This window comes from Mus caroli, chromosome 2 (assembly GCF_900094665.2).
Source record: "Mus caroli chromosome 2, CAROLI_EIJ_v1.1, whole genome shotgun sequence".
NCBI lineage: Eukaryota > Metazoa > Chordata > Mammalia > Rodentia > Muridae > Mus > Mus caroli.
The window spans coordinates 23,367,629-23,392,956 of NC_034571.1; the positions used below are offsets into that span (position 1 = coordinate 23,367,629).

Below are 25,328 nucleotides of genomic sequence, written 5' to 3' on the forward strand. Positions count from 1 at the left end.
TTTGTAGACCAGGCTGGCCTCGAACTCAGAAATCCNCCTGCCTCTGCCTCCCGAGTGCTGGGATTAAAGGCGTGCGCCACCACGCCCGGCTGTAACTGGGTTTTTAAAGATATCAAAATTCTTACTACAGATCCAGTATGAGTAAAAGTTGGAAATCTGGGGCTTCTGGGTCAGGACCCCTTATCCTTTGAGCCTTCCATGCTGGTCTTGAAGTTCTAAGATTTCTGCCTCTAACTATCTAATACTTGTACTGTTGCACTTGGTTATGAGTGTTGGGGATTGGATCCAGGGCTTCTTGCATGCTATGCATACACTTTACCTGGATTTTCAGCAATTCCTTTGGCTGGAATTTTGAAAAGGCCACATCTTAGGTAGAGCCAGGATGAGGATGGAGGTGGACAGGTTTGAATGTTATCTGAGAGGTGGGTGGCAGAGGATTAGGTTTGGTTTCCAGTTCGGTTAGCTGGGCCGATACAGAGATGTTATCCTTACCACCCCATGCTCCACTCCATCCAGGGCTCCTGGCATAGAGGTCTGTTAGACACACAGATTCATCTGAACTGTTTCTGTGCCTTTAGCAGGAGATTCCAGGCCAATGTCAGTCTTCTCACACTCTTGTAGCTATGGCAACCACACACTCTCCCTTCTCAAGGTTCAGTTGCTCAGCCCCTCCCTCTGCACAGGTTCCCCACGCATTATATTTGATATTCCCAGACTGGAAGATGAGGCTGCACAGGCCATAGCCACCTCCAAGAGTCTAAGACCATGTGAGTTAGACAGTGAAGTGAGAGGTGCAGACCTGGCTCCAGGTTCTCCTTCTGTCCCTGTGTCCTCTTCTCTGGGTGTTTTCCCCGTTAGTGACAGGAGTAGAGGTGGTCCACAGGAAAGAGGGCTGTCAATACTTTGCTAACTGCAGGCCGGCCAGCCTGCTAGGGGCTGTCTTGTGAAAATGAGATAAAGCCTTTAAAATGGAGCTCCAGAGCCACAAAGGAGCCAGATTGTAGTGGATGCTGTGGTGCCTGGAATGTGAACTGCCGGAACCTACATTCAGGTGCAACTGCATCGTTTCAGATGCATACATAGCTGGAGGACTTGGAGCCCCTGTGTTAGGGACACTTGCCTTTCCTGTCCACATTCTTTCTTGTTTGTCTTCTAAGTCAGGTAGCTCCCCTCTCTTGTCAGCGTGCAGGCTTCCTTCTCTACAGTAGTGTCCTGCCTTCCCTGAACACTACTGTAGATCTCTCCCTGCAGCGGTAGTTCCTAAGACCTTTTTCGGAGTGTGTCTGTGTGGGGTGGTGGTGGGGGCACAGCGTAGCCTCCTTACGGCCCAGTAGAAGAGAGGCAAGTATGTTCAATTTGAGCTGTGGTTTGCAGCGGCAGGAAGCCCCCGCCCTGCGGTAGGCTGGGGAGGCAGCAGGAGCTCCGGACTTCCGGACCTCGTGGACATCCACCAGTGGCACCAAGAGGGTTCCCAACAGTCCAGCGCAGGCACGGGCCAGGACAGGCAAATTGTAACTGTTAGCTTGGCGACACAGCCTGGAATAACAGGAGAGGCACCTAAGCACGTTCTCACCCATCTTTAATTCTAGAGTGCTCCAGTCTGCAGTTTCCGAACAGCAGTAGCGGTCAAATAGGAAGCGAGAACCACAGACGGCCCCTTTAAGGCGCTCCGCCTCCTCTAGTTTTTCTGACCCTCGTCGCCGCCCGTTGTCCCGCCCCTCGCGCACGCGCAATCCCTCCCGCCTCCCGCGCCGCTGCCGCCTAGTCCAGCAGATCGTCTGCTCTCGCGCGTAGGGCTAGCCGACGCGACGCCAGAGCGCCCGGCCCCGCCGCCGCGGCCCCGGCAGGTAAGCGAGAAACCCGGTCTCGCGGGCGCGAGGCGAGCGGCGGCCACGAGGGCCCTCGGGCTCCGGGCTCCACAGCGCCGCACGTGTTCCGTGGGCCTCGGGCCGGGCCGGGCGCCGCATTTGCGGCCGCGCCCCGACCCCGCCGCCCCTTGTGGCCGCCACGGCCCGCTACTTCCACTGCGGCCCCTGCTACGCCCCTAGACCCTTAGTCCTGCGAGCTTCTCGAGACTCACACCTCAGACTGGCGTCACTGGGAGTGGAATTCTCTGTCTCATCGGGGACACCCAGCCAGCGTCGCGCAGGTTTCCTTGGCCACTTGGCGCCTCTCGTGCTGCGGGCACAACCCTCATTTGTGTCCTAGCGCAAGTTTCTACCTGACTAGGGCTGACCGGTCAAGGGTTTCTGAACATAGTCCGGGACAGCCGGGCAGTTGAGCGCACAGAGGTGTGAAGCCAAGGCTACTAGTACCTAGGTATCCAGGAGCCCAGAGAGGATGGGTTGGAGCTCTTTGTTGGGTTACCTACTGCACTCACCTGAGTGACTGAACCATTCTGTCTTCCCATACTTGTGTACTTAGTGTCTAGGGTGGAAACCAGGAGTCTACGTTTGACTGGAGGGAGACTGATGGCTGCTGCCCTTCCATAGTCAGGCTCACTTTAGTGTAAAGCCCCGGCTGCGGCTGCCGGTTACTTACCTCCTTTGTGGGCAGTGGAGGCCAGCTCCAAACCACCTGCTGAGGATCCTGCTTAACCCAGCTTCCTCCCAGACCTGCCCTCCCCAAGTCCTGCTTTCCTGAGTGCTCTGTCTTGGACTCTACCCTGTGGAATTGGAAAGTGGTGGTCTCCTTTGAGACGGTTTCAGGTTGGTGCTAGCTTCACATTTAACTGCTTTGAATTCCTGAGCCTCCTGAATGCTGTGAGGCAGATTGGCTGATATTGATATTCATTCATTCTTTCTTTCTTTCTTTCTTTCTTCCTTTTTTTCCCCGTTTTTGTTTTTGGTTTTTGGTTAGAGTGGGTGGTGCTACAACTAGTGTCTTCAGGTGTTAATATTTGTCTTCCTGAAAGACCCAGCTTATAAATGGTGTGACGGGCAGGGCTGGGTGGTGGTGTGCTTGTTTGCAAGGTCATCCACCTGCTGTTAGGTGAATCTCTTTATATGCTAAAAGAAACTGCTTAGTTCCTAGAGACTTCCCACACAGGAGACAGATCTGCCCTACACTGTTGGCCTTTCATTTCACTGGAGTAGGGAGATGAGGTGCTGGTTGAAAGGGACTCTCTAGCCCTTTTCATTACTTAAGTCTCAGCTCCTGTTGCTACCTGTATGGTCCACAAAAGCGGTTGCTATGGGAACTCATGGCCATAGTTGCATTAAGAATAAGTGTCAGGTCAGGCCTGGTAGTTGATTTATGCCTGTTACACCAACCATTCTAAGCTTGAGACTGGTTTTTTAATACCGGTGCATAGCAAGACCCTGTCTCCAAAAAGCTAAAAGCACCAAGCAGCTGGTATTTCCTGGGCACAAGAGCTTTGTTTTGTGGAGAGGCCCGTGGGACCTACCCTAGTCTGATCCTTTGCACCTGGGCTTGAGCTACAGCGGATTTGACCTTGATGAAGCTGGCTGCCGGTAAAACAGCTTGGCTGCACCTGTGTGGTGCATGGTGTTCCTGTTCTTTCCTCTAGGATTGAAGACTTTGAGGCATTGTTCTCTTTTGGTGTCCTTTCATCTTAGTCTTATGTGGGGGTCCATGTGAGGTTTCAGGTTTAATCTCAAGGCCAGACTTTACATCATGGTTGCTCCTTACATTGATGGCTGAGGGATGTCTTAGTAGCTCTCCGTTAGAGGAGTACTAGCTCATTTCCCAGTCATGTGGTGTGCTTTTCTGGATGCATGCAGGTGATGGGCCCTCCTGTAAACTGCAGTAAACTATTGCAGTTGCATACATGTTCAGGCTGAGTCTGTCCAGCTGACTGGAATAACTACTTTCCCTCAGACCTGCAGCTTTGCTGCTGCTGTTTGTGCTGCTCCTCCGGAGGTTTCTTTCACATGGGGGCAGTGACTACTCTGTTTTATTCTTGGAGTGCTTTCTGTAGTACTTTGTGCACTGAGTCCCTGAGCTCTGCAAGCTCTAGGTATTGTCAAAGACATGGTGCAGCCTGTGAGGTCACAGGGAGCCACTGAGGAGGTGAGGCCACTGTGTTTCCTCAAATTATTTGGGTGTATTTTAGAATTTGGGTAAGATCACAAACCTGTGCACAGAAGGTCTACCTCCTGTTACTTGGCCTGTTGTTTCTGTTAGAAAGCCTTTTAAAAGCTGTGTCAAGGGCTCTTTGAAGCAAACTCACATCCCTGTACACACCTGTCTGCTGCAGTGGGAAGCCTAGGCCATTATACAGCGTCAGCCCTGGGATAGGGTGACAGTTATCCCCAGCTTGGGACAGTTGATTTGTTGGAGGGTTCAATGTGATGGTCGTGTTTCTCCTTTTTATTCTTTTTCTTGGGAATCTTTTTATTTTTTAAAGATTTATTTTACATTTATAAGTACAGTATAGTTGTCTTCAGATACCAGGAGAGAACATCAGATCACATTACAGATGCGGTTGCTGGGAATTGAACTCAGGACCTCTGGTAGAACAGTGCTGTTATGCACTGAGCCATCTCTCCAGCCCCAGAATCATTGTTTGTTTGTTTGTTTGTTTGTTTGTTTTCTGTGTAGCCCTGGCTGTCCTGGAACTCACTCTGTAGATCAGGCTGGCCTCAAATTCAGAAGTCTGCTTGCCTCTGCCTCCCAAGTGTTGGGATTAAAGGCGTGCACCACCACATCAGGGCAAATTTTATTTAACTTTTGTTTTCCCTTTCTGCATGTTAGTCTGTGTGCCATGTGCATGCAGTCCCTACAGAGGCCAGAAGAGGATGCCAGATCCTCTGAGCTGGACTCACAGTTGTAAGCCCACAAGAGGGAATCAAACTTAGGTCTTCTGGAACTGCGTTTGGCGAGCTTAGCTACTGAACTATTTCTCCAACAACCTTTGTTAAAGAGAGGATTTGTTTATAGGCCCCATACCATAGAGTACGGTTTAGCTGACAGCCTCTTCCATTGTGACTCCCCCTTCACGGTGTCCTGCCCTGTGGGCTTCAGAGCCATGGCCACGGAGGAGAAGAAGCCAGAGACAGAGGCTGCAAGAGCACAGCCCACTCCTTCCTCATCAGCCACACAGAGCAAGGTATGTCCCACCGGGACCACTGCAGTAGACAGACTGGAGAGATTCTCAGGGACATTGTTTTATTAATCTAGGCTTCTCTGCCCAGTGAGGTATGCTGCCATTATTTCTGAGCACACAGCAGTGTCACACAGAGCAGTCAGGTGCCACACCAGAGAGTCCCAGACCTAAGATGGAAGTGAGGGGATTTATCAACAAGTACAGTTTGTTTTGAGGCAGGTTTTCCCCTATAGTCCTGGCTGGTGAGGAACTCAACATGTAGACCAGGCTAGTATTGAACTCATAGAGACTCACCTGCCTCTGCCTCCCTCTCCCTTTCTAGGATTAAAGACATGCACCACCATACCAAAAAAAAAAATTACAAATTCTTGGTGTGCTAAGGTACTTCAGGGAAAGTCGGGGCTTTCAAGAGAGGTGCTAGGCTCACACTGGCAGCTTAAGGGGGACATCAGATAAAGTGGTAGTAAGCTCTTGTGTATGAGTTTGGAACCAGCTAGTGCTTGATCACACTTTGGGCATCACGTGGGTTGATTGGGTGGTGGTGGTTGCCTCTGGCTAATCTGTACTGTTTCCTACAGCCCACACCAGTGAAGCCAAACTATGCCCTGAAGTTCACCCTGGCTGGTCACACCAAAGCTGTGTCCTCTGTGAAGTTCAGCCCCAATGGGGAATGGCTGGCGAGTTCATGTGAGTATCCTTCAGTCCTTTGGAGAGGCGTCTGAACGTTGTTGGAGGAAGGAGGATGAGGAGCTGGACTGTGTTAGTTGTTACTGGTCTCTGGGTTGGTTAGCATTCAGCATGTTTGGATGGAACTGAAGTAATTGCCTGTTCACACGCTATTGCCCCTCTGCAGTGAAGGGTGTACTTCTGTGTGTCCATACTTAGTTCATTGAGCGACTCAGGCCTTCCTTCCTTTGGGTGACTGTACAGTCACAACCTTCTCTGACTTCAGCTCCCTATCATTCCTTTCAGCTGCTGATAAACTCATTAAAATTTGGGGAGCATATGACGGAAAGTTTGAGAAAACTATATCTGGTCACAAACTGGTAAGTTTCCCATTAGGTGTACTAGGTGTTGAGCAGGGTGGCTGGGTGCCCTTGCTGTCCTGGGACTTACTCAGGCTGGCCTTCAACTTGGAGATCTGGCTGCCTTGGCATCCAACTGTCTAGTGCAGGTCTTGAAAGGTGTGCACCACCACCACTTGGGCTTGTCAGGACTGTTTTTAAGTGTAGTGGGTGCAGGGTCTTCCTAAGTAGTCCAATTTGGTCTGGAACTGCAATCCTTCTGCGTAAGAATCAGGCTTGCACTACCATACCTGGCTTGCTTATATTTTTAGTGCAAGCACAAGCACTTTGAGCCTCCACAGGGGAGTGAGTCTAAGAAGTTTGGTAGAGCTGAAAGTACTGACCTTTTCCTCTGGGCCAAGTGTTTTGTGGTGCTAACACTGGCTGGATTTCCTGACAGCATGGTGTATAAGTTGGTAGGGTTGATCTTTTACTGGTCATTTGGATTTTTGTCCCTCAAGGTGGTAACCAACTGTTTTGTTTTGTTTTGTTTTTTTCCCTTCCCAAGGGAATATCTGATGTAGCGTGGTCATCAGATTCTAATCTCCTTGTGTCTGCCTCTGATGATAAAACTTTGAAGATTTGGGACGTGAGTTCCGTAAGTGACACTGGTCTTCCAGGGAGTGCCCATAGTTGAGATGAGTTGGCTGTGTGGATGGTTGGTCTTGGGTAGGTCTTCAAATGTGCTAGAAGCTTGTATCTGGAGATTTAGCCCCTGGAAGTCACAGACCTTGGTATGCTATGTGTGCTCTAGGGGAAGTGTCTGAAGACCCTCAAGGGCCACAGTAACTACGTCTTCTGCTGCAACTTCAACCCCCAGTCCAACCTCATCGTCTCAGGGTCTGTAAGTGCGTGGGTTTCTCCTCCAAGGGTGATGTGTACCTTGTCATATGTTGGTGCTTGGTCGGGGTAGGCGGTTTGGCTTTTATGTGGGGACAGGTTCTGGGTCTGAGATCACACTGTTGCTGCTCCTTTTCCTGTAGAATCACTTTAATGTCCTGTCTCACCTTTAGTTTGATGAAAGTGTGAGGATATGGGACGTGAAGACGGGGAAGTGCCTCAAGACTCTGCCTGCCCATTCGGACCCAGTCTCAGCCGTAAGTAGTCTTCCTGGCTGTCCTCAGAAGCTCCTCTGGATGAGCATCCCAGTGACCAGAGGCCCTGTCAGCTGTGCTGGGTGGTGGGTGGTGGGTGGTGGGTGGGGCACTCTGTGGGCTGGGAGGTGGATGACAGGGATTTTTCAAGAGGGGTGTCCTTGAATGGGCTCTTTCAAAATGGGGTGACAGTTTGGAAAATAGGGAGTCATGAGAATTTTAAGTGAGTGAGGTGGGATCCTAGGGTTTCTATTATTCTGATAAAACACAGTGGCCAAAAGCAACTTGGAGTGTCCTAAGCTTGTGTTATTGTTGCTATGATGAAACACCATGACCAAAAGCAACTTAGAGAAGAAAGGGTTTATTTTCCTTACATTTCCATATTGTGTCCATCACTGAAGGAAGTCAGGGCAGGAACTCAAGCAGGGCTGAAACTTGGAAGCAAGACTGATAGAGAGGCTGTGGAGAAGTGAATGAGTGAGTGCTGGCACTCAGGAGACAGGGGTAGGCCTGATCTACACAGTATGACTTCTGGATAGCCTGGGCTACAAAGAGAAACCTTGTCTCGGAAAAAGTGAATGCTGCTTCCTGGCTTCTTTTCGTGGCTTCCTCAGCCTGTTTCTTATAGAACTCAGGAACTCACTCTGCTGGCCCTCCCATCAGTCTCTAATTTAAAAAAATGTCCTTGGAGGTGTGGTGGCGCACGCCTTTAATCCCAGCACTCGGGAGGCAGAGGCATGTGGATTTCTGAGTTCGAGGCCAGCCTGGTCTACAGAGGGAGTTCCAGGACAGCCAGGGCTGCACAGAGAAACACTGTCTCGAAAGAACCAAAAAAAAAAAAAAAGAAAATGTCCTGCAGGCTTGCTTATAGCCCAATCTTATGAAGGCATTTTCTTAATTGAGGCTTCCTCTTCTCTAATGACTCTAGCCTGTGTTTTCAAAGTGATATAAAATTAGACAGTACAAGAAGGAAAAGATGGTCTTTTTTTTTTTTTTTTTAAAGGCAGGGTCTCTAGCCTTTGCTATCCTAGAACTTAGTATGTAGTGAACTCAGTGATTTATCTGCGTTTGTCTTAGAGTTTTCATTGTTGTGAAGAGACACCATGATCACAGGAAACCATTTAATTGGGGCTGGCTGACAGATACTTGAGTGGTTTAGGCCATCATCATGGTGGAAGCTGGCAGACATCATGAGCTGAGAGTTCTACATCCACATCAGCAAGTAGCAGGAAGAGAGTGACTGACACAGGGCCTGGCTTGAGCAGTTTTTTGTTTGTTTTGTTTTTCAAGACAGGGTTTCTCTGTATAGCTCTGGCTGTCCTGAAACTCACTCTGTAGACCAGGCTGGCCTCGAACTCAGAAATCAGCCTGTCTCTGCCTCCCGAGAGCTGGGATTAAAGGTGTGTGCCACCACCCTGGCATTTTTGGGGGGGTGGGGGCTGAGCTTCTGAAATCTCAGTCGCCCCTCCTAAACTTCTCCAACAAGGTCACACCTCTTAGTAGTGCCATTTCCTATGAGCCTATGGGGGCCATTTTCATCCATACACTCTGCCTCCTGAGTGCTGGAATTATAGGCACCCCTCCCCTCTGTGTGTGAGTGTGTGTGTTTAACATTTCAAATGTTACCCCTTTCCAAGTCTCCCCTTCCAGAAACCTCCTGTCTAATCCTCTCTCCTCCTTCCTCTATGAGGGTGCTCTCCCACCCCCTCTCCCACCTTCCAGCCTGGCATCCCCTACACCGGGGCATCAAACCTCACGCCCCAGGCTGTTCCTCCCACTGATGTCCAACAAGCCCATCCTCTGCCACATATGGGGCCAGAGCCATGGGTCTCTCCGTGTGTGCTCTGTGGTTGATGGTCCGGTCCCCAGGAGCTCTGAGGGGTCTGTCTGGAAGTGCCCAGTAGATTTTCATTTTATACTTTCACATCACAGTTGCACAGAGGTCCTGGAGGAACATTGTTTACTGTCTTCTTTGTGCCTTAGTCATTTTAAGTTTTTATACCTGCCTAAAGGTGGCATCACTAACTGTTGAGGCCCTTTATCATTCATTAATCAAGGAAACACCCCGTAGATTGCTACAGGCCAGTCTTTTTTTTTTTTTTTTTCCCAAGACAGGGTTTCTCTGTGTAGCCCTGGCTGTCCTGGAACTCACTCTGTAGACCAGGCTGGCCTTGAACTCAGAAATCCGCCTGCCTCTGCCTCCCAAGTGCTGGGATTAAAGGCATGCGTCACCACGCCCGGCGCTACAGGCCAGTCTTAACAGAGACATGTTCTCAAGATTTCCTCTTTGTGCCTGCCTGGCAGTGGTGGTGCACACCTTTAATCCCGGCACTTGGGAGGCAGAGGGAGGCGGATTTCTGAGTTCGAGGCCAACCTGGTCTACAGAGTGAGTTCCAGGACTGCCAGGGCTACACAGAGAAACCCTGTCTCGAAAAACCAAAAAACAGAAGGGGGGCTGGGGGGACTAGGTCTGTGCCAAGTTGATGACTCAATTAATGCCCAGCCTCAATTGAAGCTCTTTCATATACTCTCTCCCTAGCTATAGCCTTTGCCTGTAACAGTGTCCCTTCAGCCGTTCATTGTGCCTCATCCCCAGTAGAGAGTCCTATTGACTGGTACCCTGTGGGCTTGCTTGCTTGTTTCTTCAAGTTGCTACCTGCACATTGGCTGCATGGAAAAGTCGGGGGCCCATGTTTGCCCCTTACCCCATTATGTTTTATAATTTGTTTCGTATATTAAAAGTAGAGGTAAATGTGGGTAGTTGTATTGCCTGACCTAAGGAAGGAACTCTAGTGACTGACAGTTGTGGCTGAGTAGCTGTTCAGGATCTGGCATGCACTTGTCAACAGGAGAAAGTGACCTCTGGCTCTAGTGCTTTAGAGACCAGGCTGGCCCATCAGGTCTGTGATGGCAGAGTCCCTGGAACCTCATGGCTGCTTATAAGTAAGCCCAAGAAGCTGAAGCTGGAACATTTCTCAAGTTTGTCACCATATCATGCACTGAGAGTTCCTATGTAAAAAGTCACACCTACCAAAGACTCAGTGAAAGTTATAGAAGTTTGGGGAGATAGACTCAATTCCTGGCACTAAGATTTAAGCAGGGTTGGACTGTGTCCAATATCTGGTACACAGGTAGAATGCTTGCCTAGTATGCTCCAGTCCTTGGATTCCATCTCCAGTATTGTATAAAACACAGGCATGGTGTTAGAGGCTTGTAAGCCCAGCACTTTGTTAGGGGCGGGAAGATTAGGAGTTAGGAGCTATAGCTACTTAGTAGATTCAGAATCAACCATAGCTGCATCCTGTCTCAAAAAGTAAGACAAACTGAAAACAGTAAGTTATAAGGGCCTGGAGTTACCTGAAGGGCACCAGGGACTCACAGTGAAATTTGCATATTAGCCTAAGCGTCTCCTCTGAGACACAGTTTATGGTGACCTGGCTCTCATTGCTGGGACTATATACCACTGAGCATCTACAGTGGCAGTGATGTAGATATCAGAAACTCAGGCTGATGAATGAGCACAGACCACCTGTGGACCAGGCTCTCCTGACTTTAAGCTCTTGCTTTTTTGCTGGTGAGAAAGAGAAGGTGCCCCCCACCCCAAGTTGTATTAGCTTTGTCAGGTGCTCAAAGGGGATTGTGGTGAGCTCTGTGGGCAAGATGTACTAGAAATCAGCTTGGGGGCGGGGAATAAAATATGGAGTGTAAAGAATAAATAAATAAAGAAAGAAATCAGCTTTTCTTCCTCTATTTTGTAGGTTCATTTCAACCGTGATGGATCGTTGATTGTTTCCAGTAGCTATGATGGCCTCTGGTAAGTGAGAGTCTTCATGTAGTGGGTGACCTGTTGTTCTGTTTATGGCCTGCTGTGTTGTTCCAGCTCTGTGGTGCATCAAAGAGGGGACCTGTGCCTCCTCATCCTCCTGAAGCCTGCGCCCCACTGGGTGCAGAGTTCAGGGGATGAAAAGCCATGCAGGGAAAGGTAGATGATAGGTGAGGGTACCCAGGGCAGAGTGAGAGCTGGGAGCTCCTTGCATGCCCCTGAGTGTACCCTTTCAAAGTTGTAGAAAGTGAGTTAAAGGTCTGAGCCCTTGTGGTAAGTGCAGTGGTGCTGTTCACAGATCCCATGAGCTCTGGGCAGGTGAACCACCAGATCCCATTGTGTGGAACAGAGAAGAAAAGAAGCCAGAGGTATAGTGCAGAGCTTTTTAGCAGTGGATGGCATTGCAGACATGACTGCTAGGTGGAAGTGCTTAGGGTTCCTCAGAAGACAGGGTAGAGGGTAGGTCACAAAAGGCAGGCTTGGAAGTACAGTGCTACGTACTTGCACTTGAAGCTTGGAGCCTTCATAACTGAGTGCGTGTTGATGCTCTGTGTTGATAGAGAGCAAGGTAAGTAGTGTGGTAGGTGAGTGAAGCACACTGTTTGTGTGTGGCGGTGGTGATGGGCTGCTTACATATCCTCACTCAGGGTCTTAGCTTGGAGGCTACTAAAATATACCTAAAACGAAGTGTTTGAGCAGGGCGGGTAAGTGGCATCTGTGCAGCAAAGTCCTTAGAGTTGATTGGAAGGTCAGGACAGGGAAGAGTGGCCTAGAGTGAACCAAAGGAACTAGAAACTTCTGTGCCCCAGGCAGCACTGCGACTAAGAGGCAGAAAGGAGAACCTAGACATAATGGAGAGAAGGTGAACTTATTTATTTCAGTGCTGCTGCAGATGGAGTTGAGCCTTGTTGCAATTGCTCAGCTGGAGCTCTGCCGTTTGACTGCACAGGGCCGGGCCAGTTGGCAACATTATTTGTTTCCTGGTCACATACAGAGAACATTAAGTGATATGAACTAAACATTTTCTTTCTCTCTTTGGGGGTGACACAAACTTTAACAAAAGGACAATTCTTTCAAAAGTCCATTAAAGCTTGTTTCAGTTAGGCTAGTCCAATGTGTGTTAGAGTGCTCTCATTGTCATAGGCAGAGCGGCCCAAGAGACCCAGGTAGAAGTATACTCGAAAGGAAGACAAAAAATAGTGGAGTGGAAAGAAACAGGAAACAGTTTTGTAAGGTGTGCTTGATAAGGTAGAGCTAAAAAGACTAAAGATGAGCAAGATTAACAGTAGAGAGGTGGGTGCCCTGAGTTCACAGAGGACTGGAAGACTCTAATAGCCCCTCGTCCCCTCTGTATAGTCCCCAGTCCTGGGTAGACCAGGCTGGCCTGGAACTCAGAAATCCGCCTACCTCTGCCTCCCGAGTGCTGTGATTAAAGGTGTGCGCCACCACTGCCCAGGATTTTATTTTATTTTTAAAGATTTTTCTTTTTTAAAAATTTTATTTATTTCTTTCATGTAATTTCATGTATGTGGGTACACTGTCAGTGCCTTCAGACACACCAGAAGAGGCCCATTACAGATGGTTGTGAGCTACCATGTGGTTGCTGGGAATTGAACTCAGGGCCTCTGGAAGGGCAATCAATGCTCTTAACCACTGAGCTATCTCTCCAGAAGCCCTTTGGCCCCTCTTCCTAAGTGGACCCTGGAGATGTTTGCTGGAGGCAGGCCACCCTGAAAAGAGACAGGAAGTGATGTATAGTCTAGAGTACTCTTGGGGTCCTGGGATCTTAAAGTCAATCAGATAGTTACATTTTGTAGCTTTGAAACTCAAGTACAGGCACTCCCACATAAAGACAAATTTAAAAGAATCAAAAACTAAACAGTCATTTATGTGGTCCTTTTCCTTTTTCCCTTGCTGCATTGAATTCTTGCCATCCTCATTTGTCACTTGAGAAATATAGGTGAGTGTAAGTACAGCCAGTAAGCGACAGGCCAGAACAGCTTCCAAATCTGCACTGCCCAGCCTCTCTGGAACCTCAGGACCTGCGCTGTCCAGCATGAAGGGTCACACATTTGCCAGGGTTCATGGTGGCTGCTCTTTTTACCTGGAATTAACCAGGTTGATGATGGGGAAAGATCTGTGTTAATAGTCAAGGGCTAGGGATATGTAGGAATGCTATAATAGCAGGAGCCATGGAGACCGATACTGCCTGAGCACATAGCCTACAGAGTTCAGGATGGAGTCAGTGTCAGTCACTGAGCCTGTGTGGAGAATGCATTTGGATTTCAGTTCCTTAGTGTTTTGCTGAATTTAAAAACTGAATTTAAAAAACTGAGTATAAAAACAAAAACAAAAATCAAACCACAGGCTGGAGAGATGGCTCAGTGGTTACCAGCACTGAATGCTCATTTAGAGGTCCTGAGTTCAATTCCCAGCAACTACATGGTCCCTCTCAACCATCTATAATGGGATCCAATGCCCTCTCCTGGTGTTTCTGAAGACAGTTACAGTGTACTCACGTAAAATAAATCTTAACCTCCCCCCCTCCCATTCCAGTCACGGCAGCTTATGCCTGTCGTCTAGACACTTAAGGCTGAGGCATGAGGATCAAAGTAAAATAGAGGCTGCATAGACAAGTCAGTGGGTCTGTGCTGAGAGGACTGAGCAGAGAGCAAGAAAGGATCAGAACAGTTAGTCCCAAGAGTGGAAGCCCTGGGGAAGGAGGAGACAGGGAGAGGCTGGTGTAGGGAGGAGAGACTGACTACTCACTTTGAGGAATGTACAGGGGAAGGAAGGCTGCAGGTACGTGACGGCATGGGAGGTTAGCTTGGGAAGAAGCCCAGTATAGAGACAGTGTCCGTGCTGCTTACTGCTGAAGAAGGGTGTGGGCGGTCAACCAAAGTCACAGACCATGTAGCTGGAACCAGGTTAAAGCCTGACATGTCCTCAGGAATGGTAGTTTCTGAACATGTTCCCTTAGAAACCTACAGGGATATCCAGTAAATGGTACAGTCTTCATTTTGTAACAACTTTGTCCTCTTAACAGCACACGGGCTGTATAGAGAGGATAGGCATCCTTTTTTTGTTTGAGACAGGGTTTCTCTATGTAACAGCTCTTTCTGTCCTGAAACTCACTTTGTAGACCAGGGCTGGCCTCATATTTACAGAGATCCACCTCCTGATGCTGGGGTTAAAGATGTGGTAAGACTTACTGCTCAGCTTTCTTGTTGTTTGCTGTGCCGCCCCACCCCCAAACACACACACACACACAAAACGTTTCTTCCTGTCTAGACCAGGCTGGCCTTGAATGTGTCTGTTTCTGTCTCCTGAGGGCTGGGATTAAAGGGGTACATCATTACCATTTTTTTTGTTGTTGTTGTTTTGTTTTTCCGAGACGGGTTTCTCTGTGTAGAAACGGCTGTCCTGGAACTCACTCTGTAGGCCAGGCTGGCCTCGAACTCAGAAATCCGCCTGCCTCTGCCTCCCGAGTGCTGGGATTAAAGGCATGCGCCACCACGCCCGGCTCACCATTACCATTTTTAAAGCTTTATTTATTTTATATATGTGAGTATACTCTTCAGATACACCGATAGAGGGAAACAGATTCCTACGGATGGTTCTGAGTTACCATGTGGTTGCTAGGAATTGAACTCAGGACCTCTGGTAAAGCTATCAGTGGTCTTAACCGCTGAGCCATCTCTCCAGCCCTAACTTTTTTTTCCTGTTCCAGACAGGCTTTTTCTGTGTAGCCCTGGCTGTCCTGAAACTCACTCTGTAGACCAGGCTGGCCTCGAACTCAGAAATCTGCCTGCCTCTGCCTCCCAAGTGCTGGGATTAAAGGCGTGTGTCACCACCACCCGGCCAGCCCTAACTTTTATCTGTAGAGACAGGGTCTCTGTAATCCTAGCTGGAGGACAGGTGTCCTCAGGTGAAGTCTACCCATGTGTGCACATGATGTTCTCACTCAGTCTCTAGAGACAGAGTAATTGTTGAAGCTGTGGGAGAAGGGTGAAGTGTAATACTATGGGAATTGGGAGAAATGCCCTCCCAGAACTCAGGGGGATAGGTGACTGCATTCACCAGCAATTGACTTTCTCATACGTTATCTTCTTGCTTGACAGCCGAATCTGGGACACCGCCTCTGGCCAGTGTCTGAAGACACTCATTGGTGAGTGCTCTGTGTGGTAGGGATGGTGGAGGAGGGTGGCTGCCCTGTCCTGGTGGGGCCTTCTAGAGTATTTGTTTTCAGAAGTCATCTTTCCTTCTGGCCTGGCTCCCTTATTCATTCTGCAGGACTTGTGGCACCTTTCTTCCTGACTACGAAAGCTTACCAGAACTTGTCCCCCTTCTCTCATGCTCATGTGGGGTTGGTCCTTGACTCGTTTTACATTGTTGAATAGTGTCTGTAGCTCTTTGGGGCCCTGCAGCCTCTACCTGTGTTCATCTGCCTCAGCCTGCCAGTGGTCTCTTCCTTCCTGGAGTTGGGGATACACATTCACCACGATAGTGTACTGCAAGGTGGGCAGGGTGTTGGAGCAGGACAGGTCTGGGCTCGCAGGCGAGTGGGCTGATGAGGTGTTGGGAGGGAGGGTGTTACTTGGCTCGCTGGCGTTCAGAACTTTAGATGACCTGCTTCTTTATCAGTTTGGCTTTGCGGGGTAGATAGGCCATTGTGGTAAGTTGCTACCTCCTTAGACTGTTAGGGAAACGAGTGTAGCTCTCTTGGCCTGCCAGGTTGCCAGGATAGAATGCCCAAGTTAGCAAAGAAGACAGGAGCTCATTCTCTATGGCAGTTTAGGTGTCAGGGGTATGGTGACTTCTCATATCACTCTGGCCTACAGATGACGTGCATACCCTTGTGTTTCTCTGTGTCCGACTCTTTTTTTTTTTTTTTTTTTTNTGAGACAGGGTTTCTCTGTATAGCCCTGGCTGTCCTGGAACTCACTCTGTAGACCAGGCTGGCCTTGAACTCAGAAATCCGCCTGCCTCTGCCTCCTGATTGCTGGGATTAAAGGCCTGCGCCACCACGCCCAGCTCTCTGTGTCCAACTCTTAATGGCATGCTCATATTTAACACCCCTCCCCACCTCAACCATCATCTGTGTGATGTTCTCTTCAAAATAGTCACTTACTTGAGTTGTGAATGGATAGTCTTCATAAGTTTCGGGACACAACCTGGGATAATGGCTTTTAAGCTTTTCTTGCTGTGTGCCCACTCTTGGGGTTTACTGATTTTTCAGAGCAGTCACAGATGTCAGGTAGTAATTTTGTCCTGTCTTACCATCCCCTTCCCCAATCTTCTCCTCCAGGCAACTGTCTGGTGCTAAGTTATGCAGCGGCTATTCCAGCATACCCCTAGTGCTTGTGTATCAACACTTGTGAACATCTGCTACCCTGTGTCATCCTTCATTCACCGGGCAGCATCTTAGCTACAAAGGCCAGCTAGCTAGAAAGCAGTATAGCATGTCTAGTCACCCCTCAGTAATATCTGGGAGAGGGTTGTAAGACTTTCCATTGATCCCAGAATCCTCCGATGCTCAGGTCCTTTCTGTGAGATGGTGCAGTGTTTGCAGGTGACTTGAGTACTTTGTACTGCAGACTTGTACTTTGTACTGCGGTTTAAGTCTTGAGGTGGTTCAAAACACTGGGTATAGCCGGGCGTGGTGGTGCACCCCTTTAATCCCAGCGCTTGGGAGGCAGAAGCAGGCGGATTTCTGAGTTTGAGGCCAGCATGGTCTACAGAGTGAGTTCCAGGACAGCCAGGGCTACACAGAGAAACCGTCTCAACCCCCCCCCCCCCCCAAAAAAAAAAAAAACCAACCAACCAAAAAAAAAAACCACTGGGTCTACAGATGTACTGTGCCAGGAGGCAGTGGTCACTGTGGAATGATGTGCAGGTACATAATCCAGTTTAGATGCAGCCATTACAGGCAGCTCCAAGAGGGAATGCTAGAGTTGATTACATTTGCTTCAGTTAAGCAGTTGTCCTAGGGAACAGTGGACATTCCGTTTCTTTGGTTTTGTGGTGCCCTGCCCTCACCACCCCTTTTATTACCCTCCAGACATACAGGATTTCCCCTGTGTGGCCCTGGTTGGGCTGGAGCTCATTTTGTAGGCCAGGCTTGGCTTGGACTCAGATATCAACCAGCTTCTAGAGTGCTGGGATTAAAGATTGTAATTTGATGCCCAACAAAATCTGTGATCTGTGCATTTTCTTTTTAAATTGGTCTGTGTGTGTGTGTGTTTCCCAGTATACACATGTCCATGTGCTTGTGTATGTTTTTCCCTGTGCTCAGCACATGTGTACATGTGTAGAGGCCAGAGAAAGCTTTTAGGAGTTAGACTCTTGTACTGCGAGGTCTGTGCAGCAAGTGCATGAGCCATCTCAGCGGTGCCTGAAACTTGTAGGTGCTTTTTTGGGGTGGGGGTGGGGGTTTCGAGATAGGGTTTCTCTGTGCAGTTAGTTCTAGCTGTCCTGGAACTCACTCTGTAGACCAGGCTGGCCTCGAACTCAGAAATCTTTCTGCCTCTGCCTCCCAAGTGCTGGGATTAAAGGCGTGTGCCACCACTGCCCGGCAGGTGCTTTGTTTAATATCTATTGTTGGCTAAACTCTAGTCTGAGAAGGGCAACCAGGTGCATGGCCAGGATTTAGATTTGGGTAGGCAATGGGCAGTAAGGCCTGTATTGTGGTAGGCAGGCCTGTTTAGCCCAAGGTCTATTTCTCTTCTCATCTTCAGGTTTAGACATTAAGGTTTAGACATTCTTTTGCAGGGGATGGGATGCTGTTGAGACAGATTTTGTTTATATTTCTGTCTGTCTTGATACTCTATGTAGTCCATGCCAGCCTCAAAATGAGATCTGCCTCACCTTTGCACCCTGGGATGCTGGGTGGGATTAAAGATGTGGCACAGGTAGTTGATTTCTGTAGGATCTGTTTCAGAGGTGGCCTGGGAAGGCGCACAGGTGTTGCTCCATGTCAGCTGAACTAATAGCCTTATGTGGCCCAGTTACTCTCTCGTGTCCCTTTCAGTGTTTGTGACCAGTCACGAGAATCGGAGCCCCCTGCGAATCCCCTGTGGTAATGTGTGTGTCAGGGTACACCAGCCTTTTGTATGCACACTTTAGGGCCTGGTGTGCTTCCTTGTCTGGCCAAGCAGGCCCACCTCAGGATCTGTTCTCCTTACCCAGGCGAGGGGCAGGGCCCTCCCCCTCTCCTCAGGGGCCCACTGTGCAGAAGGATATGACTTTGTTGTGCTCTGGAAAGCAGCTTTTATGTGGGCAATTTGTTGGAGGCCTGGCTCCTCAGCAGTGCAACACCTCAGCCTTAACCCCGCTTGCCAAATGCTGAGCTAAAGTCAGCAACCTGGTCTTCAGGAGGCAGAGGCAAGGCCATCCAGAAAGGAGAACTTGCTTGGCTGAAGAATGGGAGGTTGTTTCTAAGACCCCCTAGGTCAGGCAGCTTTCTTCAGGGGATCAGTTACTCAGCAGTGCTGGAGAGCTTTGGGCCTCCCTCCTTATGTGGTGGAGGCTTGTATTGGCAGGGCACTGGGTGAAGACTTAAGAATGTGAACGGCCAGGGAAGGTGATGGCATGTCAAAGCTCTCTGGTGTCCTTCTAGAGTGATGGTGACAGGGTCCCCACACAGTCAACATGGGTAACTGGGGGGCTGACTTGCATCTCGACTCTGCCAAAGACCAGCCTGTTTTTCTTCTGTGTAGATGATGACAATCCTCCAGTGTCCTTCGTGAAGTTCTCTCCAAATGGCAAATACATCCTGGCTGCAACTTTGGACAAGTGAGTGCTTCAGTTCCTTGAGGAGTGAGCTCACAGTCTTCGTTGGTGGAGTTCCTCTCCTGTCTGTTGTGTTGTTTCTTCTCCCAGTTGTCCAGTTGAACTCTTTTATATCTGCATTAAGAGTTCGTTCGTTCGTTTCTGGGTTGTGGGCTGAGGGGTTGAAGAAAGGACTGTCCACTCTAGCTAGTTTTAGTATGAGGACTTGACGCCTAGTTATTCCTGCCAGTTCCCAGGCTCTGAGCATCTTCACGCAGCATAATCTCACTGCCATACGTGATGACCCCTCTTAGGTGCTCACTTAATCTGGCACACACTGTACAATGTCTCTAAGGAACCTGGCTGAGTTAGCTCTTGAGAGCTGCCTGAATGGCATTATCCTGGTTAGCCTTCCACTCTTCTGCAAGGTCGGCATGAGTCTCTTCCTGTGGCATCTGTACTGGGTGTTTCTGGAGCCAACATGGTTTTCCACATTCTGCTTCTGGCTAACTGCTAGTTTTGGGAAGACAGCCAGCAATCTGTTTCTTCAGTGTGTTTCTGAGCTGCAAGTACTAGGGTCCTTGTGTTTGCTCTTGTGTGTCACGGAGTGGCTGAGCTTGGTGGACTAGAGGATCTTCTTTCCTGACACTCATGGTTGTTAGGATATGGTGGCATCAGGGGAGGCAAGGCATGCCAAAGATGGCCTGCCCCTCACTCCCACTCTCTGTCTTTCAGCACACTGAAGCTCTGGGACTACAGCAAGGGGAAGGTGAGCTTCAGGCATGTGGCCGGTCTGGCCTGCATGCCAGTCCCAGGTAACAGGTTGAGGGTGGTATAGCTAACCCATGAGTTGCAGCAGGAGGGACTTGGGCATCTTCTTTTGATGAGCAAGTATGGTACAACTCCCTTTAAAGACATGTTTTAGGAATGACTAGTCTGCACGTTAAAGTCTGGGCCTTGTGTATGTCTAGAATATTTTCAGAACATGTTCATGCAGTCAGCTGTATGTGCCCAGAGTTTGGAATCCTCTGGAATGAAAGCTAACCACGGGTGCTAACAATGCACACCCACCTTTTCAGTGCCTGAAGACATACACTGGCCACAAGAATGAGAAGTACTGCATATTTGCCAACTTCTCCGTGACAGGCGGGAAGGTGAGTTTCCACTGAGATGCTGTTATCCTGCTAGCTCTCTAAGAGGCCGCCCATCACAGGTGGCTTTTTGTCTTTATAAAGCATCCCTAAGCCTATGGAACAAACCCACACTTGTCATTTTGGATGAATCTGTGGTGTGTTGCACTTGAATATGGTTGAAGATCTAAGAGCAGGTGGTGACTGGATGGATCCAGTAACTGAGGGTGGCGTGGGGGGCATTTAGCATGTCCCTAAATTGGGGAAATAGGTATTAATTAGAGTGACCGCAGCCAGCTTGCCTGTGCTACCTATTCAGCATATCACCTGATGTCTTTCTTGCCTGTCCTCACCGGCTGCTTGTTCTTTCGACGCTGCAGTGGATTGTGTCTGGTTCTGAAGATAACCTGGTGTATATCTGGAATCTGCAGACCAAGGAGATTGTGCAGAAGTTGCAGGGTCACACAGGTGGGTAGTTATTGCAGGTAGGCCACACAGGTGGGTGGAGCCACCCAGGGGAGGCTCTCAGTTCCCCAAGGTGCTTGATTGTCTCTGGGGTTTAGGGACACACAGCAGGTGTTGCTACTCTGTTTTCCCTGCCATCCCAGCCCTGCAGGCCTGAGAAGGCCTATCATCAGCCTTGGAGGCAGCATCAAGGGCTCTTATCTAGGGTCTTGGCTTTTGGGTCTTAAGTCAGATTCAGCCTCATAGGAGTATAGCTTGTTTACCTCACTGTAGAGACCAGGACTCCATGAATATGGAGAGTGTCTAGCCCACATTTCCTGCAGGCTCAGCCTCTCTCAGGGATGCTGGTTTTCTGTTTCCCCTGCAAAACTTAGTCCAGCTATGGAGTTACCTCATTCTAGTTCTTCCCTGTCTACTTTCTGAAGGGGGCCAGGGATGGCAGAGATATCATGTGCTCCTTTGCAGCCCTAAGGAGTGAAGAGCTCTTTTTCTGAAAGAGCAGTTGTCTTCAGCTGGGAGTGGCTTGGTCACACTTGCTGTGGAACCTGAGCACCAGGGAGCAGGCAGGGTTAGTGGACTGCGTGCCATCTCAGTAATGCCAGTATCCCTGCCCAGGTGGTTACCTCCTGCTCAGGTAGAACAACCTCATGAATAGTAGGGGGCAAGAGGGCATAGTCAGCCCTGAGACCAGTGTAGATAGGCGTGCAGACCCTGCTGGATACCCACCAAGTGCCTTGTGCCCAGCAGAGCAAGACTAAGATGCCTGTTACTACTATTCTGGCATTCTGAGCACTCCCCTGAGCCCTGCAGTGCTCCCTGTGCTCCTGAGGGCAGTGAGGCATGTGCTGCGACTGCTTGTCCTGGAGTGGCTCCCTGACTACTCTCCTTTCAGATGTTGTGATTTCCACGGCTTGTCACCCGACAGAGAACATCATTGCTTCAGCAGCGTTAGAGAACGACAAAACAATCAAACTGTGGAAGAGTGACTGCTAAGTCCTGGCTCCATGGGAGACTTCAGGAAGCCACCCGGATTGGCAAGAAACACATGTGGGGCAGAGGCATGGAGCCAGGCTGGGTTGACAGGCCTGTTAACCTCCTCTCTGAAGATGTCGGGTCAGGGGAGTGCACACTACCGAGTCTTGATAGCCACTGTGATATTTCTTGCCAATTCTGTCTCTGCCTGGGGAAGTTCCTGGTCTGTTCTGTGCTCAGAGGCAACAAATTTTTAATTTTTTATTACAAGAGTGAGTTCAGCTCCTCATGGGTTGTTTTTCTCTGTGGTTGTTGTTTTTGGTATTGTATTGCCCAGTGCACACTGGAACAGGACCTACAGCCCTACTCCCATTCCCTGCCTCCAGCCCTGGCCTGCTTGTTCAATTTTCCTGCCTGTAATAGTACCCAGCGTGCTTCCATGAGTTTCTGGAAACACAGAAAGGTTGTAAGTTGTATCTGTGTCAAGTCCCTTTGTTCTTTTGGAGTTCATAGGTCAACACTGACCTCTCAGTGGTTGAAATGTCTCCTTGTCTCACTGGTATCACTCAGTAAGCCACACACACTGTAATAAAAGGTGGGTATGGACTGGGTGTGGCCCTGAGTTCTGACCAGAGCTCTTTGACACCTGGCTCTATAAAGCCCTCCTCCCTTCCTGGCAGGAGTTGGAAAGGTCTCTGGGAGGATGGATCCTTGTTGTGCCTCTTCTCAGTGGCTGCTGTGGGTACTGAGTGTTTGGAGAGGAAGAACCTCAGATGAGAAAGAGTGGAAGGAAGTCTTGGAAAGGCACCATGTGTAGTGAGGTTCTGGACCTCTTTATTCTGTGCAGGAGGGAGGAGTTCAATATGGTGCTTGACCCAGCAGGTACAGCTTCCTGCCTTGGCCTCTAAACCCACCACACTTCTCTTATGTCCTTGGCCCCCGCCCCAAATGGATCCTCAGGTGACCAGGACTGGAAAGAGGTAATGGCCAAACTCAGAACTACACAGCATTTTCACAACTGCTGCTGGCTGAACCCAGGGTGACCTACCGTGGAGCAGACTGCAGAGGTTCTAGGAGTACAGACGGGTGGCTGAGGTTGCTGGGCACAGACATGGGTGGAAAGGAGATTCTGGGTTTGCTCTGGTTGCGGCAGCAACCATCTGAGGCCAATACTGATGTGTATTGAAGCCACATCACCCAGATCAGTAGCTGCTCTACTCTGCCTTTGCCAAGGCTTGTCCCCAGCTGTGGTCCTGATAGCCCTTTCTCCCTCCATCGTGCATAATAAGAATCCAAAGGTGTTGGAAAAGGAACCCCATACATTGTCCCTTCTTTGAGGGAGATGGTGTGCAAATGGACTATCACATCGAAGAAGCCATTGTTAAAGAGGGTGGCTTGTCACACTGACATGGGCTCTGGGGCCCCTGGCGTCTGTTGGATAGATGTACCTGGGTTCTGGTCAATGTTGTGGGCATGTTGCTGGGGTTTCTGGAGGGTGGTGAGGTCCTTCCAGCTGTGGCCTGGTGTGCGGCCTCCTCCTGAGGGAGGGAGCTTGCTTGCCATGGCAAGCACAGTATCCCCGAGTATAGTTTATTTTTTCTACAGTTGAACTCTGTTGTAGATTTATGTAAAAATACATTCTCTTTTTAAAAATAAAGATTTTCATGCCTTGTAATTTTGTTCCATATAAGTTCTTTTTTCCAGGAATTCATTCTGTGTGCATACATTGGGTGTGTGGAGATCAGAGGGTTACCTGTCATTCCCTCCTACCATGGGTAGTTCACCTGGTAGGAGTTCACCAGGGTTAGGCCACTTGGTTGGCACTTAATAAGGATTTCTTTAACAGAACATGCAGTGGAGGAGCACACCTTTAGTTCCAGCACTCAGGAGGGTCTAAGTTCAAGCAAGGCCTGTCTTCGGAGCTAGTGCTAGGATTACACAAACCATGACTCAAATAGCAACCAAAGGGGGAATTTTTTTTTTTTTTAATAATTTTTTTAGTCTGGCAAGGTGATGCATCCCTATAATCCCAACTCTAGATATTGGGAGTTCAAAACTAGCCTGGGCCATGTGATGAGATCCAGTCAGAAAAACAGACTTTTTTTTTTTCTTAAATGCATGTGAGTACACTATAGCTGTTCTTTAGAAGAGGGCATCAAATCTCATCACAGATAATTGTGAGCCACCATGTGGTTGCTGGGATTTGAACTCGGGACCTCTTGAAGAGCAGTCAGTGCTCTCAAGTGCTAAGCCATCTGCTCAGCACAACCCCTCCTCTAAAAATTTGCTTTTCTTTTAAGATAATGTGCATATGTGTGATGGTTCATGTGTGTAGAGTGATGCCAGATAACTTCCTTGATAGCTCCCCACCTCAGTAGCTCTCTTACTTGAACCCAAAGCTTTCCAATTTGGCTAGTCTAGCCAGGCAGCATAACTGGGAGCCTTGTGGATGCTGGGAAGGCGGGCAGGCTGCTGTGCCTGCCCTGCATTTATATGGGTGCTAGGGATGCATGCTGATTCTCAGGTCTATGTGGCAAGTGCATTGTCCACTCAGCCGTCTTCCCTGCTCCTGAATCTGCATAGTTTACTTTTGATGGAGGGTTTAATGTAAATCTCCACAGTACAGTGTCATGGATCCTGTGTCAGTAGCTTTAGAGTAAGTGGCTTTGGAACTGGGCACAAGCAGCTGTTCATGCAACGTTGGCCTAATGGAATGGCTTTATATGGATTTCTGCTGGGTGCCCTGTGTTCTTGGTGTATACAGGCTGTGACCTTGTCTGGGCAGACATGAACCAAAGTCTACCTACTAAGACTAGAGAACTTAAGGTCTGACCCAGGTAACAAATCCAACTTGATCAGTGAGTATCCTAAACCAGCCAGCCCAGCCCTGGAGCTCCCCAAGCCAGTGGGAGGCTCTGCTTAGCATTTTAAAAGATGTGTCCCATGTTGGTGGCACACAATTAATCCCAGGTATGGGACCCATAGATCTCTTGTCAGTTCAGGGCCAGCCTGGTCTACAGAGCTAGTTCCAGGATGGTCCAGAAATATTTGCTTTATGTATACGAGTGCTTTGTGTTTATATCCCATGTGTGTGTCTGGTGGCTGTGGAGGCCAGAAGAGGGGGTCTGATCCTTGTGATGGTTGTGAGTGGACTTGAGTTCTGGAAGAGCAGCTAGTGCTCTTGAACCTTGAGTCAGCCTCTCCCTAGCAATTGTGCAATTTTGGGGAGGAGCCTTTTATAAGTCCTGTAGCTTTCAGTTTATTGGGACTAAGTTTCTTGTTGGAGTTCATGAGCCTCCCTCCACCTTCCAAGAGAAGTGTGTTGCTCCATGGCCCAATGCCTTAAAGGTTTCCACCTTCTTTTTTGGGGAAGGACTGTACCCTTGGTTACAGCCGTGGGCCCGAGTATGACTTTCTACTTGTCTGCCTGTCAGTGGGCTCCTCTGAGGAGGGGTGCTGCCCTGACACCTTTGTGAGTGGGTCTGTTCATCCCCAGGGTGTATCAGCTTTCAAACTCCTTGGTGTTTTTTTGGGGGGGGATTGTTTTAAAATGACCTCAATTTTGCATATTTCAGAGTAAGGTACACAGAGATGACATTTCACAGCTAACATCTTGAGAAATGCTTTGAAGTATATTCCTTAAACACAAGGAAGGGACAGGTATGGCTCTAATCTCACTGTGGCAGGATTTATTTATTTAATGTACATGGTTGTGAGCTATCATGTGGTTGTTGGGAATTTGAATTCAGATGATTTCTGCTCATTCTGGTTGGCCCCCGCTCCAGCCCTGTACACTGTAGATGTCTTCTGACGCACCAGAAGAAGGCTTCTGAGCCACCATGTGGTTGCTGGGAATTGAACTCAGTACCTCTGGAAGAGCAGTCAGTGCTCTTAACTGTAGAGCCATCTCTCCAGCCCAGGATTATTATTATTTTTTTTAAA

The 25,328-nt window shown here is 49.0% G+C and overlaps 1 protein-coding gene across 4 annotated transcripts; it reads left to right on the plus strand.

Moving 5' to 3' along the window:
- Nucleotides 1-1,713: 1,713 nt before the first annotated feature.
- On the plus strand, nt 1,714-23,061 carry Wdr5 (WD repeat domain 5). Of its 4 annotated transcripts, none has more exons than XM_029474300.1 (15): nt 1,745-1,847; nt 2,425-2,708; nt 4,903-5,071; nt 5,647-5,755; nt 6,041-6,114; nt 6,641-6,730; nt 6,887-6,976; nt 7,146-7,229; nt 10,985-11,040; nt 15,171-15,217; nt 18,768-18,843; nt 19,555-19,588; nt 19,899-19,973; nt 20,330-20,417; nt 21,307-23,061. In XM_029474300.1, exons 3-15 carry the CDS (start codon nt 4,991-4,993, stop codon nt 21,405-21,407), a joined length of 1,005 nt encoding a protein of 334 aa, XP_029330160.1. In that variant the 5' UTR covers nt 1,745-1,847; nt 2,425-2,708; nt 4,903-4,990; the 3' UTR covers nt 21,408-23,061. The 4 variants fall into 4 exon arrangements, with proteins under 4 accessions (XP_021011673.1, XP_029330160.1, XP_029330161.1 ...); XM_029474301.1 differs by having other exon boundaries at nt 4,987-5,071; XM_021156014.1 differs by lacking the exon at nt 2,425-2,708 and having other exon boundaries at nt 1,714-1,847.
- Nucleotides 23,062-25,328: the final 2,267 nt, after the last annotated feature.

Excerpts from the sequence above, each read along its gene's own strand:
- Wdr5 (XM_021156014.1), top strand. The coding sequence starts at position 4,991 with ATGGCCACGGAGGAGAAGAAGCCAGAGACAGAGGCTGCAAGAGCACAG. Across the intron at positions 7,230-10,984 it reads ATTCGGACCCAGTCTCAGCC|GTTCATTTCAACCGTGATGG; the intron begins GTAAGTAGTCTT and ends TCTATTTTGTAG. Across the intron at positions 20,418-21,306 it reads GAAGTTGCAGGGTCACACAG|ATGTTGTGATTTCCACGGCT; the intron begins GTGGGTAGTTAT and ends CTCTCCTTTCAG.